Here is a 16,120-nt window from a genome sequence, read left to right on the forward strand (position 1 = left end):
TGGGAGGGCCCCAACACATCCATATTCCTAAGGACAACTTACAGAGCCATTCAAATAAATTAGCAATGACTCAGAAATGACTGGCACATGTAGCGTGCCCTAGGGATATAATACCTCTTAGTGTCCTTCCAGGTCACTGCTAGCCTTAAACTTGGCTTTAGAAAGCTACCTTAGAGAGCAGTGGGGCAAAGGACATTCAGTAGACAAGTCAAGAAATATGAATGAAGGAAAATGCTTAACTTAATGAATGAGAAAGGCAAAAAGACATCCATGTTACTTTTTGAGTGTGTATTCTAATGAGACCGTGTGACATGAACATAAAGATATTGGTCACAGAAAACACTAAAAGAGGGAATTATTCAAATTATGGAACGGGTTCCTAGTCCCTAATCAGAGGAACTCTTGTTTGCTAGAATTAAGGGCAATTTTCATTTTCTTTAAACTTTGCTCATTTTCTATTTTTGTTTACAATGAACACATATTATTTTTATAATCACCACAAATGAAAATGCATATGACTTTTAAAAACTATTTATAAACAAAAGTGTAACAGCATTGGCAAGGTAACAATGAAACGGGACTATTTTTGCATATCTAGTAACAAGACTACATCTTTGTAGTTAGCTTCATTCCACTTAACTTTAAGTCAGTGTACTTTCTTATTTTCTTTTTAAAAGTCTCTGGACTTACGAAATTTGTTTTCTACCCTCTCACATCCCCATGTTGCTTAACCAGAAAAATACGTAATAGGCTGTGGCTTAATACCTTTAAATTCAAGAGAACCATGAACAGCATGGTTTATTGCATTTATATTCAAGTCTGAATTTCCAGAGAAGATAAAATATTACCAAAATTCTTTGCCCTATTCATTATTTCTGCTTGGTGATAATAATAATAATGATGATGATAATGATAAATAAACATCTACTTAAGCTAACATTTTTTATATTTCATTTTTCAGAACAAATGCAAACTCTGTAATAATACATTATATCAACTTCCAATCTTTATTGCATACATACCTATCGTAGTGCCTTGAGAATGACCCACATAATACACTTGTTCTTGGCCAGTTTTATTCAGAATGAAGTTAATTGAAGCTGGTAAGTCATAATTTGCCATCTCATCATAACTGTAATCCAGAAATGGAACTCTTTCATTGAGACATTACATACAAACGCAACACACACAAATAGTAATTGTGCAGTTTGACGACTTATCACAAACTGAGCACAGCTGGGAAACCATGCCTGAGCACAGGAAACAGAACTACCAGAACTGCAGAAATCCCCTGAGCCCTTTGCCAATCGTGCCTCTAAGGGTAACCATTATCCTCATTTTTTACACCATAAATTAGCTTTACTCATTTTTGAACTTTTCTATAAATGGGACCACAGTATGCATTCTTCTGTATTAGGCTACATCCAAACTGTTGCACATAGTTGTAGGTTGTTCATTGGATAAATAGACCACACGGAATTTGTCCATTCATTGTGAATGGGCATTTGGTAGGTTCCAATTTTCCACTTATTACAAATAAAGTGACATGCCGCTGTACATGTCCTTGGTAAAGCTCTCCGTGCATCTCACGTCCTTAGGTTGGCTCCGCTTTTACAAATGAGAAGCAAGTCTGGAGGGTCCGTAGCCTGCTCTTCTCTGTGCCTGGTATCAACACAGACCCGGACCCGTGGGCGTGTGAGCCTTCGTCATCAGGAGGAAGATGAGCCAGTTGTTGCCACTGCTTGTGATGAACCAGGTTCTTTCCCTGTATCCTCGCCTTTAATCCCCCAATAACCTTATAAGATAGGTATTCATTATCCCCATTTTACATGAAGAACACTGAGACACAGAGAGCTTGTGCTAGTACACATGCCCAGTGTCACACAGTGATTAACTGGTAGAGCCAGAAGTAAAAGAGAGAAGAGGAAAATGTGTGGCTATGGAGTCGTGAACATTTGGAATGTGTGTTTTTGGAGGGAGGAAGAAGGTTCTGGGGCCCAATTTACCCAGCAGCTCCCACACCACCAGCAATGTCAATATAACTAAATATTCCTACTTGAATCTAATCCTTAAATGTAATCACTTATTTAAAATTGACCTTCCTGCTCTTTATTAAATTCCTAGAAAGGTTTAAACTATTTCACGGTCCACCAGTTTCTTCTCTCATACGACCTCGAGTTACCCATCTCTCTGCCGCCCTGGTGTCTGCGTTAAGGATACTAAGGAACTAGACGCCTGTCCAAATCAAGCCAGATATACCTGAAGGCCCAGAATTCGTCCTGAAAAACGGAAAGGGTCTTGTGTTTCCGGGACCAGGTGTTTCCCCTGCTGTTCCCCATCCACACGTCGAAACCAGCATCTGCCAGAAGGAAGCCCAGGCTGCTGTTGGGCAGGTTGGTGACCCAGTTACTTGAGTCGGCCAGCAAGCCGTGCTGCAGGAACACCACTGGTTTGGGACCTGAAAGACATGTATGTTCGGGAGCCGGCGGCACCTCGCTGCTAAACAAGCGTGAATCTTAAAGCAAATAGTGAAACGGAAATAAATTAAAATATTAAGGTAGCAATGCACTCCTATAGAACATTAGTAAAAATATTTTTTTAACAGCGTGGGCAAGGTAACAGGGACACGGGACTATTTTTGCATATCTAGGAACAAGACACATTGACTTAATCATCAAAAAGTTTTTAATGTATTTTAAAGAACTTATGCAATGTTTCTATACTTTGTTCCAGTAGATTTCTCAGAATGCATCCTAACAAAACAAACCGCAAGAAAAGTATCACACAGACACAAATTCACAAGTATAGATACACATATATATCCATATGTGTGTACAAACACATATGGATATTTATATGTAAATTTATCTTCTACTCACCCATAACTGAGACAGTGATATAGTAGAAAAAAAAACACAAAGATTTGGGAGTCAAAGAAACCTGACCTCTGGCTGCTAACAGTGTTAAAAGCATCCAGTCATTCATTAGACAAGCATTTATTAAGCACCAACTCTGTGTCAAGCTACCCAACTATATTCTGGGGACACCACAGAGAAGAGAAATAAGTGAGAGAGAGAAACCTCACCGTCATGGAGCTGACATTATACTGACCATGAGTTTTAGCATCAGACCCTCCTGGGTTCAAACCTGTCCTCTCCTAGTTCTGATGTGCAGCTTGGGAACAGCATTTCAACACCCCATGAAATTTATATCACCCCTGCAGCACGGCAATGTATTATGTACCTTACAGGGAGTAATGAGATATGAGATACTATATGAAAAGTTCTTAGCAAAGCGTCTGACACACAGTAAGAGTTTAACAGACATTAGTTCTAATTATTATTAAGTTGCTTAACCAGTCTGAGTCTTAGTTCCTTAAAGAGCTGTTAAGAGGAGTAAGTTAGATAATTAAGCGTCTGGTACAGTGACTGACACATAGGTCAAAATGAATAAATAAGAACTCCCTGTGCCTTCTGCCCATTCTTTATAATAGTGAAACACTTGAAATAAACTAATGGTCGAGTGGACAAATAATTAATTGCAACCTAACTGGTGTAATAATTAAGCTTATCAACAACAAGGACTGTGGTGGCACAGGAAAGCTCATAACATAGCCTTGAAGAGCGGGGTGGGGGAAGAAGAGTAAAGTACAAAATTACAGTCTAGCCCAGCCAGCGTGGCTCAGTGGATAGAGCGTCGGCCTGTGGACAGAAGGGCCCCGGGTTCGATTCCCGTCAAGGGCATGTACCTTGGTTGCGGGCACATCCCCAGGAGGCAGCTGATGGATGTTTCTCTCTCATCGATGTTTCTAACTCTCTCTCCCTCTCCCTTCCTCTCTGTAAAAGATCAATAAAATATATATTTTTTTAAAAAATTACAGTCTACTCTGTACTACAGCTATGCAGCAATGATGTGTGCAAATGAGGAATGTAAAATATCAACGAATAATGAGAAGGCTGATTCACTGAATACTCAGATGGGAAGCGAACTGACAAATTTTTCTTTCTGTTAGCTGGATTTCTTTTCACCTTGCTGAGAAAAGCTCATTGAAATAACAGCTAGCTACTATTGCGTGCTTATAAGCTCTAAGTGAACATCCCGTGACGCTGGTACTATTCCCATTTAGCAGACAGGAAACTGTGGCTAAGAGAAGTCAAGTAACTTGACCACTGTTGACTGAGAGTGAGTACCAGTAAGCGGGAGAGTTGGGATATGAACCCAGGTATGTCTGATACCAGGGTCCATCACTGTCATTTCTTTGCTATGGGAAAGGAGGTTAGCCAGAGAGAAGTCGTTCTAGACCACAAAGAAAGCCCTCAGAGGATGACGGCCCAAAGAGGGTAAGCTATTTTGCAGGGAACTGGACCAAATGCTTGGAAGAAAGTGGGTGCAGGAGATAGAGAATGGGAGACAGGGGCCTGACACTCAACCTTGCCCGCTCAGGCGATTCTTCCAAGGACCAGCCTGGTCCTTGCACTCCAGCACCTGAGGCCTGGTGTGTCTGAGCAACAAACTAATATGATCAGAACAGGGCTGCCTTCCCCAGCTGTGCCCTACAATTAGTTTGTCTGTCCCAAACCGGCTCTGGGGGGGCTGGGGACTGAAGGGTAGGCCTAAAAGCATCTTGGACCAGAGAGGGCAGGTGACATTATCATGGCCACCTAAACAGCACAGAGTCAGCAAAGGGAAGCAGCCCAGTGATGACCCATCACAGGGCTGCCTGCCGTGATTAGCCCCAAACATGGGTGGAAGTGAGGAGGGGATTACTCAGGCTCCAGAAACCAATCTGCTGAGCCCACAGTCTCCCAAGAGGAAGATGACCGGGTGAATGGGGAAGTTCCTCCTGCCTCCCAAGCCACTGGCCTTCTCTGCCAGGGTAGTGTCCGGTCAGGCTCCACTGGTCAGGCTCTAAAATGGTGTGAGAAATCAGCTGAGGTGCAAGGAAGAACCAAAAGAAGAACAAGGAGAAAATCACAAAGATCAAGGTGTTGGCGTGAAACAGACCTTGGTTCTTACTAACTATGAAACCCATGTAGCATTTACTCAAGATCCTTTTCTAAAGTGGGAAAGATACAGTGGCTGGTACACAGTAAAGCTCAATAAATAATAGCTCATAAAAATAATAATGAAATAATATTAGAACAGAAGTCACAGGCAGGAGGGAGGGAGGGAGGAAGAAAGAGAGGAAGAGAGAGAGAGAGAGAGAGAGAGAGAGGAAGGAGGAGGGGGAGGGGGAGGGGGAGAAGGGAGGGGGAGGGGAAGGGGAGAGGGGGATGGGGGAAGGGGGAAGGAAGGGGGAAGGGAGAAGGGAGAAGGGAGAAGAAGAAGCACTGCTGGCTTTGAAGATGGAGGATGGGGCCAGAAGCCAAGGAATGCAGGCAGCTTCTAGTTGCTGCAAAAGGCAAGAAAACAGATTCTCCCCTAGAGCCTCCAGAAGGAACACAGTCCTGCCAACACCTTGATCTTAGGCCTTCTGACCTCCAGGACTATAGGATCATAAGTTTGTGATGTTTTAAGGCACTATGTTTGTGGAATTAGCTACAGCAGCAATAGGGAACTAATATAGTTGGGGACTAGTTTTTACCCCCACTTCTCTGATAAGGACTCTGAGGCACAGTGTGACTAAGTAATCTGTGCATAGTTGCACAATCAGCAATCCCGAGCTCGGGCTCAGAGGCGGCAGTATGCCTCCTGGGCCTAAAGAAGAGAGGCCTGGCTCATTAGTCTGGCAGGAGCTTGCGTAACCACAACCTTTCAGGAGCTCTTAGAAGATAGGCTGTAAGTGGCATAAGGGCTCCCTCTCCTTGGCAAAGATAGGTTCTAGACAAAATGGCACCAAGGACTTAGCTGATGGTACATAAGCCTTCCCACCACTTCACAGTGAGCAATGAAAAGTCAGAACCGCCCCTCACTTTAGACCTTTCTGCAGTCATCCCTGGGACTGAACAAGTCAAGGAAGCTCGACATCCAGCAAAGTAGTCCTCGGCTTGCACAAACCCAAGTCCAAGGACTGGTTCAGCCATCCCTTTTGGCTTTAGCTCACCAAAAGCTTCGGGGCTTCCTGAACCTGCCCAACCACTTGAGATAAATCCTAGCAAACATTCTGGTACCTGGTTGATTAACAGCTACCGATTATGCACACGGCACTTCATTTCACATGAATTAAACTGTTATAAAAGAGCTAATAAGATCCGGCCCATGTTAAAGATAAGGTAACTGATTCCTGGAATCAGAAATTAAGAAACCTACCTTGGAAGACTCACCTAGTAGAGAGCCAGAATGGAAACCCAAGTCAGCCTCCTTCCAAAGCCCTTGCTTTTAACTTCTACTCTAAAGATTCATCAGAAACCAAAAATGGTGGGGAGAGGAGGTATGCTTATACGTATTCCTGACATTTCAAAGCAAGCCAACCACTATTTCCCATGCATATCTGAATCACCTGCGGGACTTAGAAGATACACATTTCTGGCCCTGGTTCTGATGTAGGGAAGCCTGCAAATATTTATTTTTGATACACTCTCTCAGCTCTTCTGATACAGCCCATCCATAGGCGTGTTCAAAATGGATTCATCTAAAGGGGAACATGTCCAGCCCTCGAAGGGCAGCCCCTGAGTCTTTGCCAAGGCAGAGTTGACAACGCCCGTCTGTGCCCACTGAAGGCAGCTGTTCATATCCAGGGCACCATCAGATACACAGCTTCTCAGATATTGTTGGTGCTTCACGTGATGATTGCCTTATTGGACAATTTATTTCCCAATTAGGCAAGGAGTAAGTATGCCTTGTTGCTGTTTATTTGCTTTAGTCAAAGCCTATATGTCTTCCCTTTTTTTTTAGCCAAATAAAATAAATATTCTGTCAGGAGATTAACTTGCTCAAGACTTATTACACAAGGCCATGTTCTCTAGTTTTAAAGAACACTATCTCAGAGTGGCTGGCCTGCTACCCTTTGACCTGAAACAAATCTCTTTCCTTCTTTGAACTTGGCTGTCTCACCTAGTAAAATGAGGACGCTGACCTAGAACACAGGTTCTCAGCCCCAAGGGCTCTACCTTGGAATCCACAGGAAAGCTCTCCAAAACCTTCGCCCAGGCAGAACTCTGAGATCCTTCCAGCACTAACATCCCATGATCTTCTGAAATAAGGCCAAGCAGATAAAAACAGAACCACTTCCCTATAGATGATGAGTTTCTGAATTTCAATTCCCTTCTGGAGTTAGTGCCAAGCAGGGGGAGCTCAACACCCTATAGAGAAGTTTGCTAGACATTGAGAAACAGCCTGCACTTACCTCACAGATCACCAAGAGCTTCCTAAACAAGCGTGCCAAGCTGCCTACTTAGTAGAGGTTTGACCAGACAGGCATATGATTGTCTAAACCAGGGGATTCTTTACTGGGTCCATAAACTCATTAAAAATACATACAAAATTTCTGTGCACACAGAAATTATTTTACTAGAGACAAGGCCCATCGCCTTCATCCAGTTATGTACCCCAATTCTGAAGACTGCCCTGGTATCACTGCCACTCAGGCTGACCGTGCAGAGTTGATTCAGGCGTCTAGCTGTGGGTTTGATCCCCGGTTGGGGTGCTGCTAGTTGCTCTGAGGCAGTGGTCAGCAAACTCATTAGTCAACAGAGCCAAATATCAACAGTACAATGATTGAAATTTCTTTCGAGAGCCAAATTTTTAATCTTAAACTATATAGGTAGGTACATTGTTATTAACTTAATTAGGGTACTCTAAGCTGGCCTTTGCTAAAAACTCAAGGGGCCAAAGAGCCGCATGTGGCTCGTGAGCCGCAGTTTGCCGACCACTGCTCTGAGGGATACAAAGATGACAAAGACACAGTCTCAGAAAGTGGCTGAGGGAGCAAGGATAGGGAGAAAGAGGTACAAAACTAAGACAAACCAAAGCAAATAAGCTAAGCACCTCCAGAGGGGGGTTAGCAAGGCATTTGGCAGTCCAGAGCAAGTGTGTGTCTCCTTCCTGCTTAAGCAATCCGGAGAGCTGGCAGGTGAGCTGGACTTGGAAGGATGAGAAGAATTCTTTGGAAATACATATAAAAATGAAGACAATAGGCAGGGTGGGCAGCATTCCAGGGGTTGTGTTCACCAGCTGAACTCCAGGGGACTTTAGAAAAAAGGAAATAACTCAGTTGGATTTGCGTGTCCAAAAGTAGTTCTTTGATACTTTTAACATAAAATCACAACTTCGATGTTATCATGCATAATTTGGCTAGGAAGCCTATCTAAACCTGTACAGTTGATAAATGATGAAAGTTCCTTAAGTAATGGGTAAACACAGCTGTCAACCCACAGTTCTCGAGCACTCCTCGTAAGCCTTGTGAAAGAGGTATTCTACCCCGCTCTGCAGGGGAAGCCACCGTACACACCAGAGCTGAGGACTGCACTCGCTCATTTGGGGACTCATATCCATGGTGAACGTCAAAGGCCTACTGCTCACAGAATGGGGGCGAACAGTATACACAAGACAGGAGATGAAGGGAAGGTGTATATCTTCATTGAGCAGGTTCCTGTCAATTGCTGACTGGCAAAATCACTTAATTATGCCTGGGCTCTACCACGTTTAATCCTGAGAAATTACATAAGAGGGGAGAAAACAGGGAGGCTGGCAGAAAAGAGAGCAGTTGGCATGTGTAGAGGAGCAGTTAAGCCCTGTGATCATAAAACCTCCAATCATCTCCAGGTGAGGCTCTACATGTGACCAGAGGGGACCACTGTGACAGGACTGAAGGATGGTCTCTATATGGCTGTAAACATGGCAGCACCACAGTACAGCCAAAAAACGGGGGAAAAACCCTTTAAAAAGGGTAATAGGAACTGTTTCACTTAGCCCCACAAATGAATGTTTCCATGTTGCTTGTAACAACTTATAAATGTTATAAGTCATTATACTATGATGTTATTTCTGTATTAAAAGCACTGATTTCTTAAAAGATAAAGCAGACTAAATTTTCATATTCCTGTTTCGAAATTCTTTCTTTTTTAAAAATATGGGAAGTCTTTAAAATGGACATGGCTCAAGCCTCTCTCAGGTTGTGAACTTAGTTCAGGCATCCAGTTAAATGGTAACTAGAACGTAAGGGTAGCTCAGTTGGCTGGAGCATCATCCCATGCACCAAAAAGGTGGTGGCCTTGATGCCAAGTCAAGGCACATACCCAGGCTGTGGTTTCAATCCCCAGTTTGGAGGCCTGCAGGAGGCAACCGATCAATGTTTCTCTCACTCATTGATCTCTCTCTCTCTCTCTCTCTCCCTCTCCCCTCTCTCTCTAAATATCAATAAAAAATTTTTTTTAAAAAAAGAAGATAGGGTGGCAGCCTACCAAAGCGAAGGAAGGAATACACTGAAGCACATCACATGAGCAGCCTAGAGAGGACTTGACAGCCACTTGACGATGGGCGTCAGGAATGATTCTGCAGTTTCTAGTCTAGGTCATTAGGAGGGCGATGGTGTTATTAATAGAGGAGGAAGCCGGAAGAGGAAGCTGCATGAATGAGAAGACAACAAGCTCTGTGTGAAGCATCTGATGAGTTCTTTTTGTCTATTTGGCTTAACTGAGCCAAAGGAACACCACTGACCACCCTGTTCCTGCCTGAGTGCGGGACGACGAAGAGCCTCGGCCTTGGAGCAGGGGCAGTGCTCAGGGAAACCACAGATTTCCTCCAAGCTCCCCTGCCCTCTGAGCTTAGCTCACAGCAGGTGTTAGGTACACACCACTGATCCCCTACAGGAAGGCCTCTGCAGAACAGAGGAAGAAGCTGGGGACCTCCTGCTAAGGCCAGAGTTAGGGTACTTTCCGTCTTTGTTCCCCATTTTGAAGGTTTCAAGGGTATCCACTGCTCTACACACCTGCCAAAACAAGACAAAACAGAAAGAATATCGCATGTAGCCCATAGAAACAGAGAGTGGGAAAGATGGAAGGGGTACTTTGAGATTATTCCAGCCCATCGGCTGTTGGTACAGAGGAAGAATCCAAAGCCCACAGATGTGAAACCACACAAGCACTTAGAGGCTGGCCCAGACCTGGCACCGAGGTCTCCTAGCTCTTCTTCCTACCACCTGGGAGCAATTAAGAATCATGCTCACTTTCCTCACACTCCAGGGCACAGCACCTTCCCCCGCAACAGCCGTGATACACACAAGTAGGGCATGTGGCGCTACTTGCTTAATTGCCATATGGACAGAGAGGCCTGGAGGTAGTGATTAAAAAAAAGAGGAGGCACATTCTCTAAGCTTGTTTTTACTGAAGATTCCTGGGTCTTTTAACAATGACTCACACTACTAATTACATTAGTCAACTCACCACTTTTAAGAGAAATCATATGAATACATATTTTCCTTTATATATGGAATCTGAAATCAGTATACAGGGTCTACTTTTCTAAAAAAGAAAATAAGGAAGGAAACCAAGATCATATGATCTCTCTGGATTAAAATATATGTTTTGTGTGTTTTGAGCAGGAGGAAAAAATAGAAGCCCTCACTATAGCTCACTACTCATTTCTGTAACATGCTTATTAAAAGGAAGATTAACAGTAAGTATCCATAAGACATAAAAATCTCAAGAGGTAGAAATTAAATTTCTGGACAAATTCCAAGCTTTCCTATCTTGACATAGAAAACACCCATACCTTCGTCAGAATGGTTCTTCCTCCCGTGAGGGATTCGGTGGAGGCAAAGAATATACCCATCTTCTGTCTCAACTAGGTGTTCCTCACTAGGAAATCCCCAGTAAGAGATAATTTCACTCTACAGAGAAAAAAATAGTTATTATAATGGAAATTCTACAGACAGAATCTGATAAGATCTCCCATTGTGGAGAAGACACAATGTCAATGACATTTTCCAGGCATCACTTAAGAAATCGCCTGTGGCCCTGGCTGGTTTGTCTCAGTGGTTAGAGCATCCAACCGCAGACTGAAAGGTCCCAGGTTTGATTCTGGGCAAGGGCACATGCCCGAGTTGTGGGCTCGATCCCCAGTAGGGGCCATGCAGGAGGCAGCCGATCAATGATTCTCTCTCATCGTTGATGTTTCTAACTCTCTCTCCCTCTCCTTTCCTTTCTGAAATTAATTTTTTTTTAAAAATTTTTTAAAAAAGTAACAAAATCAACTGTGATTGAAATTTTAGCCTGCTGAATCTAGTAGCACACCCACCACAAGAGTAAATCCTCCACATGTTTTATCCATGTGTTCTACACACAGGTGTTTGGTTAAATTTGGCATCATCATTCTGGCATGTTCTGCACCAACAATGACTAATTTTATCATAGCTTTGGGCCTCTTTGTTTTCATCCTGGCTCCCAGGCACAAATAAACATTCTTCTTTCTTTTCTAAATCTACCGGCTAATCAGGGCACATGCCCAGGTTGTGGGCTTGATCCCTAGAGTGGGATATGCAGGAGGCAGCTGATCAACGATTCTCTTTTCATTGATGTTTCTATCTTTCTCTCCCTCTCCCTTCCTCTCTGAAATCGATAAAAATATATTTTTTAAAAAGAAATAAGTAAATGTACCTTCTAACTATGTGATCTACCACTATTCTTATTTTAAGAGGTCCTATCCTGTTTTGTTTTGCTTAGGAATCTCTATTTTCCCAATCCTTTATGCATAAATAAGGTATTTCCAGACTTTATTGTTTACTTAAGATTGAAAACTTGGACATGTTTTAATTACTCAAGGGATTATTTTTGCTTTTTTGTTCTAACAAAATGTAGGGTTTTTTTTAAATATATTTTATTAATTTTTTACAGAGAGGAAGGGAGAGGGATAGAGTCAGAAACATCGATGAGAGAGAAACATCGATCAGCTGCCCCCTGCACACTCCCCTACTGGGGATGTGCCCACAACCAAGTTACATGCCCTTGACCGGAATCGAACCTGGGACCCTTCCGTCCACAGGCCGACGCTCTATCCACTGAGCCAAACCGGTTAGGGCTAACAAAATGTTTTTGAGACATTTTTATTTTTGTTTTGAACTGTGCTTCCTGGACATTGCTGATCACAATCCTTGTTCAGTGTATTGTAAAAGCAGCACTCAGTAACATTCTTGCAAAGTTTTGACATGTTTTTACTGTTCTTTAAGCAAATTGCGTGATACTTAAATAGCATTTATCTCAGTAAGAAGTATATAGTTTTAACAATAGGATGCAATCTGCAAAATACACATCACCTGGTGGGAAGGTGGGGCGAACTGAATCTAAGATTCAGAGAACACGAAAAGCGCTATCAGATAGAAAGAGATTCAAGTTTGTGGCTCCGTGTAGCCCACATAACTGAATTTAGGAAAATATCCAACATCTGTCACATGCATTTTAAAAGCAGGTGACTTTGAGAGACTTACCACATTCATATTCGTTTCAGGATCCACAATTGCCTGCTTCCCTCTAGATGTCTCGGAATGCAGGGTCCCAAGGGCCACACAGAACACCAAACCCAAGAGCCACATTTTCATTCTGCACAAAACAGTCTATTGTTATTTGTCCAAATTTCATTACACATAATTATGCTGATAGATTAATGTCCCCATAAAAAGTTCAGAACCAGGTAAAGTAAAAGTTGGGTAAAGGGTGAATAAGAAACAAGTGATATCTGGAAGCCAAAAAAAAAAAAAGATGGAATTCTGTTTTACTAGGAAAACTCCCCAATAGCTACCCCCCAGTTAATACGTGACCTAGCACACCCACTCACCTCTTCTTCATGAGGTTAAATTGTTCCTGGAGAAATGGAGGAATTGGAAGAAAGTAGGCCGAGAAAAAGGAAGATCCTCAAAAGTCCCGAGCCTGTTAACCTCCCACATTTTCCTCCCTAATGGTGATTTAAACATTTTTTAGTTTGGCCAATATTAGCTCTTGCCACCCCTCATCCCCACCCCATCCCCACCCTACCCCTATTTACTCACTTCCATTCTTGCTCAAAATTATATGTCAGCATTCAAATTTGTCACCCCAGGGGAAAAAGTGAAGTAAAAGAAAAGATCCTGAAAGAGAAGCAGAGGCAAAGAAACCACCCCTCTCTCCTTCTGAGACCCTCCAACCATCAACAAAGGCCATCTCCTTTCTGGCGGTGACGGGCACAAAATCACAGCATGGCAAAGACTTGGGGATGGATGTTAAAGGCAAAGTGAAGTGACTCTCCCAAGGACACCCCGATGGTTAGAGGCAAGGCCCAGGCCTCCTAGCTTTTTTAAAATAAATATACTTCCTTATAAAGATCTATGTGTCACCCTAGCAGCTAGAGCCTAGCCGGTTTGGCTCAGTGGATGGAGCGTCAGTCTGCAGACCAAAGGGCCCCAGGTTTGATTCCAGTCCAGGGCAGGTACTTGGTTGCAGGCTCCTCCCTAGCCTGGGCCCTGGTCGGGGCATGTGCAGGAGGCAACCAATCGATGTGTTTCTCTCACATCGATATTTCTCTCCGTCTTTCCCTCTCTCTTCCACTCTCTCTGAAAATCAATGGGAAAACATCCTCGGGTGAGGATTAAAAAATAATAATAAAGATCTATGTGTGTATGCCCATACAAAGACTTGTATAAAAATGCTTATAACAGATTGTGTATAATAGCCCCAAACTGGAAAAGCCCGAATGAGTGAATGAATAATCATATTATGGTATATACATTCTACTCAGCAATACAAAAGAATGAACACAATGACATGGATGCATCTCAAAATAATTACAGTGAGTGAAAGAAGCCAGGCCCCCCAAAAAAACTACATATGATTCCATTTATATAAAACTAATCTATATTGATAGAAAGCAGATCAATGGCTGTGTGCGGAAAGGGGGGTGGAAAGAAAGGGTTACAAAGGGCTATGCGCAAGGAAGCTTTGGGGGGTGGGGAGTGATGGATAGGCTTATTATATTGCATTTACTGATTTTTCACAGGAGTGTACATAGTCAAAGCTTATTAAATTGTATAATTTAAAGTATGTCTTTTTATTTTATGTCAATAACACAATTCGGCTGCTTTTAAAAGACTGTGCTTAACTTGAGAGCAGGCATATCTCGGTGACAGTGCGCATTTGGTTCCAGACCACAGCAATTCAGTGAGTCTGGCAAGAGAGCTTTATTTATGCTGTCTGGAACCAAGCCCAAAGTATCTCAAGGTAGGCCTGTATTCCATGAATCTTACGAAATTGGTTCTCGGGAGATTGCAAAAGTGGACGGACACCTTCTGTGGATGCAATTCCTACCGGTGCTGCACTTATTTCTACAAGCCGTGGTGGGCCCCGACCTTGTAGACAGGGGGGATGTCCTGTCCGGGTCTACACTGGCAAAGCAAGCCCACTTGCATTTACTCAAAAGTTTGTGTTTCTTCGTGGTGGTTAGAAGGGCCGTACCATCCTTGGCTACCTTTTATCAACCTCCCCAAACTCCATTATTACTAGGGAGTACGGGGTAGATTGAAAAGAAAAAAAAAGAAAAAATGAAAGGTTCTAACCGCAATTGAAAACAGCGCGGCATCCAGCAGGAGCGGCTGCTCTCCATGCAGCCAGCACCTCCAGAACTGGGACCCGCTGTCCACAGGCGGCTCCAGGGGGTAACAGCTGAAGCCACTCAAGGAAATAGGGGCCCAGCTAACTTTTCCTTCCAACACAACACCAAGCACGTTTCTCAATCACTTTCTCAAGTGACTCTTGCAGGGATGAAGGCTGACAGTGTAAACGGAGAGTAAAAAAGCCCTTTTCAGGAGCATTCCAGAGCTGGACACCAAGTGCTTTTTTTCTAGGCTCCCTTAGCAACTTTGTCTCAGTCCTTTCCATATTGCAGCAATCCAGTTAAATGCTGATCTGCCTTCATTTCACCCCAGCCCGAAGACAGAGTGGGTGTCTGATTCAACTTTGAACCCCTAGGACCCAACCAACATATCAGATGCACGATTCAAATTTTGCAATATGGAATAGGGGCAGTCCAACAGTTCAGTGGCTGAAGAAAAGCTCCAAAACAGCTTGCCGTGTAGCTTTATAATAATAATAGCAACAACAATATCTTGCTATAGGGTCTTGGGACTTAAGACGTTAATTACTCTTCTACCAACTTTATGCAGTAGTATGACATCCTTTTTTCAGGAAACGGAGGTTCACCCAAGTTAAGTACTGAGAGCAAAGTGACAACTGGCTAAGGAGTGTCGCCTTAATTTTCACCAGGATCAATGCCAAAGTCCGCCCTCGACCGAGCTCTGAGCTAGGTCGGGCAGGCTGCCTGAAGGAGCTAGCGGGGCGCAGAGGAGGAGGAGGAAGAAGGGGACCTGGGAATCAATAATCAATAATCAATAATCACCGCAGTCGGGAGGCTCTGGGAGTCGGAGGGCACCGGGGAGGGCGGACAACTTCAGAGGGCTCCCTCCTCCTGGTCACTGGCAGGTGCCTCAGGCCACCTGCTGGTGCTCAGGCTGGACGCGCCGGGGCCGAGCGCGCAGGGTGCTGCCGGCCTGCAGAGGCTCAGGGATGGCGGGACTGAGACCCCGGGAGCCGGGCACGACCCTCCCCTCCGACCGGCCCAGGCGGACCCGAACTGCCGCACCCGCGCCTGGCGGAGCAGCGGGGACTCACCTGGGACGTCCTCCCGGTCGCAGTCCAAAGCCCCAGTGACTGCTCACAGTGCCCGTAACTCGGGAAGGCAGTAGGGAAGGGGCTCGGGGAGGGGTTCGGGGAGGGGCTCGGCGGGGGCGGGGGCGGAGACAGGCCGACCCGAGGGCGGGCGTGCGCGACCAGCTAAGGCTGTTAGCGCCGGGAATCGGAGCAGCGGGTCAGTGCGGTGGAGACTCCGCCCGGCTGAAGGCCCCGCCCCGGCTGAAGGCCCCGCCCCCGCCGCGCCGCGGCCCCCGCGGAGCATGCGCTGTGGGCGGGCCCTAGAGGTGCGGCGGCCAGGCTCCGCCTCCCAGGCCGCAGCAGCCTGCTCCCTCTGCTTCAAATTAAGCATTTAGCATTGTGCCTGATGCAAAGCAATCTTGCTGTCCATTTTATTTTTATTACTAAGTATGCCAAGCATTATTGAGAAACTGGGAGTACAGTAGCCAACCAAACAAGGTCCGGCCCTCCTGCTTTCATTCGAATGAGAAGAGACACACCATGAGTAACTAACCATATAATATAAAGTAGTA

The 16,120-nt window shown here is 44.4% G+C and overlaps 1 protein-coding gene across 2 annotated transcripts in view; it reads right to left on the reverse strand.

Moving 5' to 3' along the window:
• Positions 1–15,745, reverse strand: part of LIPA (lipase A, lysosomal acid type) — a 30,788-nt gene extending 15,043 nt beyond the window's left edge. Inside the window, exons 1-6 of one of the 2 annotated variants that reach the window (XM_054728985.1) lie at positions 15,570–15,745; positions 15,298–15,448; positions 12,362–12,473; positions 10,651–10,768; positions 2,260–2,458; positions 1,023–1,132 (exon numbers count right to left, since the gene is read on the reverse strand). In XM_054728985.1, coding sequence (XP_054584960.1) covers positions 1,023–1,132; positions 2,260–2,458; positions 10,651–10,768; positions 12,362–12,472 — 538 coding nt within the window. In that variant the 5' untranslated portion in view covers position 12,473; positions 15,298–15,448; positions 15,570–15,745. The remainder of the gene's footprint in view (positions 1–1,022; positions 1,133–2,259; positions 2,459–10,650; positions 10,769–12,361; positions 12,474–15,297; positions 15,449–15,569) is intronic. The other variant, XM_028127642.2, reaches the window with a different exon arrangement.
• Positions 15,746–16,120: the final 375 nt, after the last annotated feature.

This window comes from Eptesicus fuscus, chromosome 17 (genome assembly GCF_027574615.1).
Source record: "Eptesicus fuscus isolate TK198812 chromosome 17, DD_ASM_mEF_20220401, whole genome shotgun sequence".
Lineage (NCBI taxonomy): Eukaryota > Metazoa > Chordata > Mammalia > Chiroptera > Vespertilionidae > Eptesicus > Eptesicus fuscus.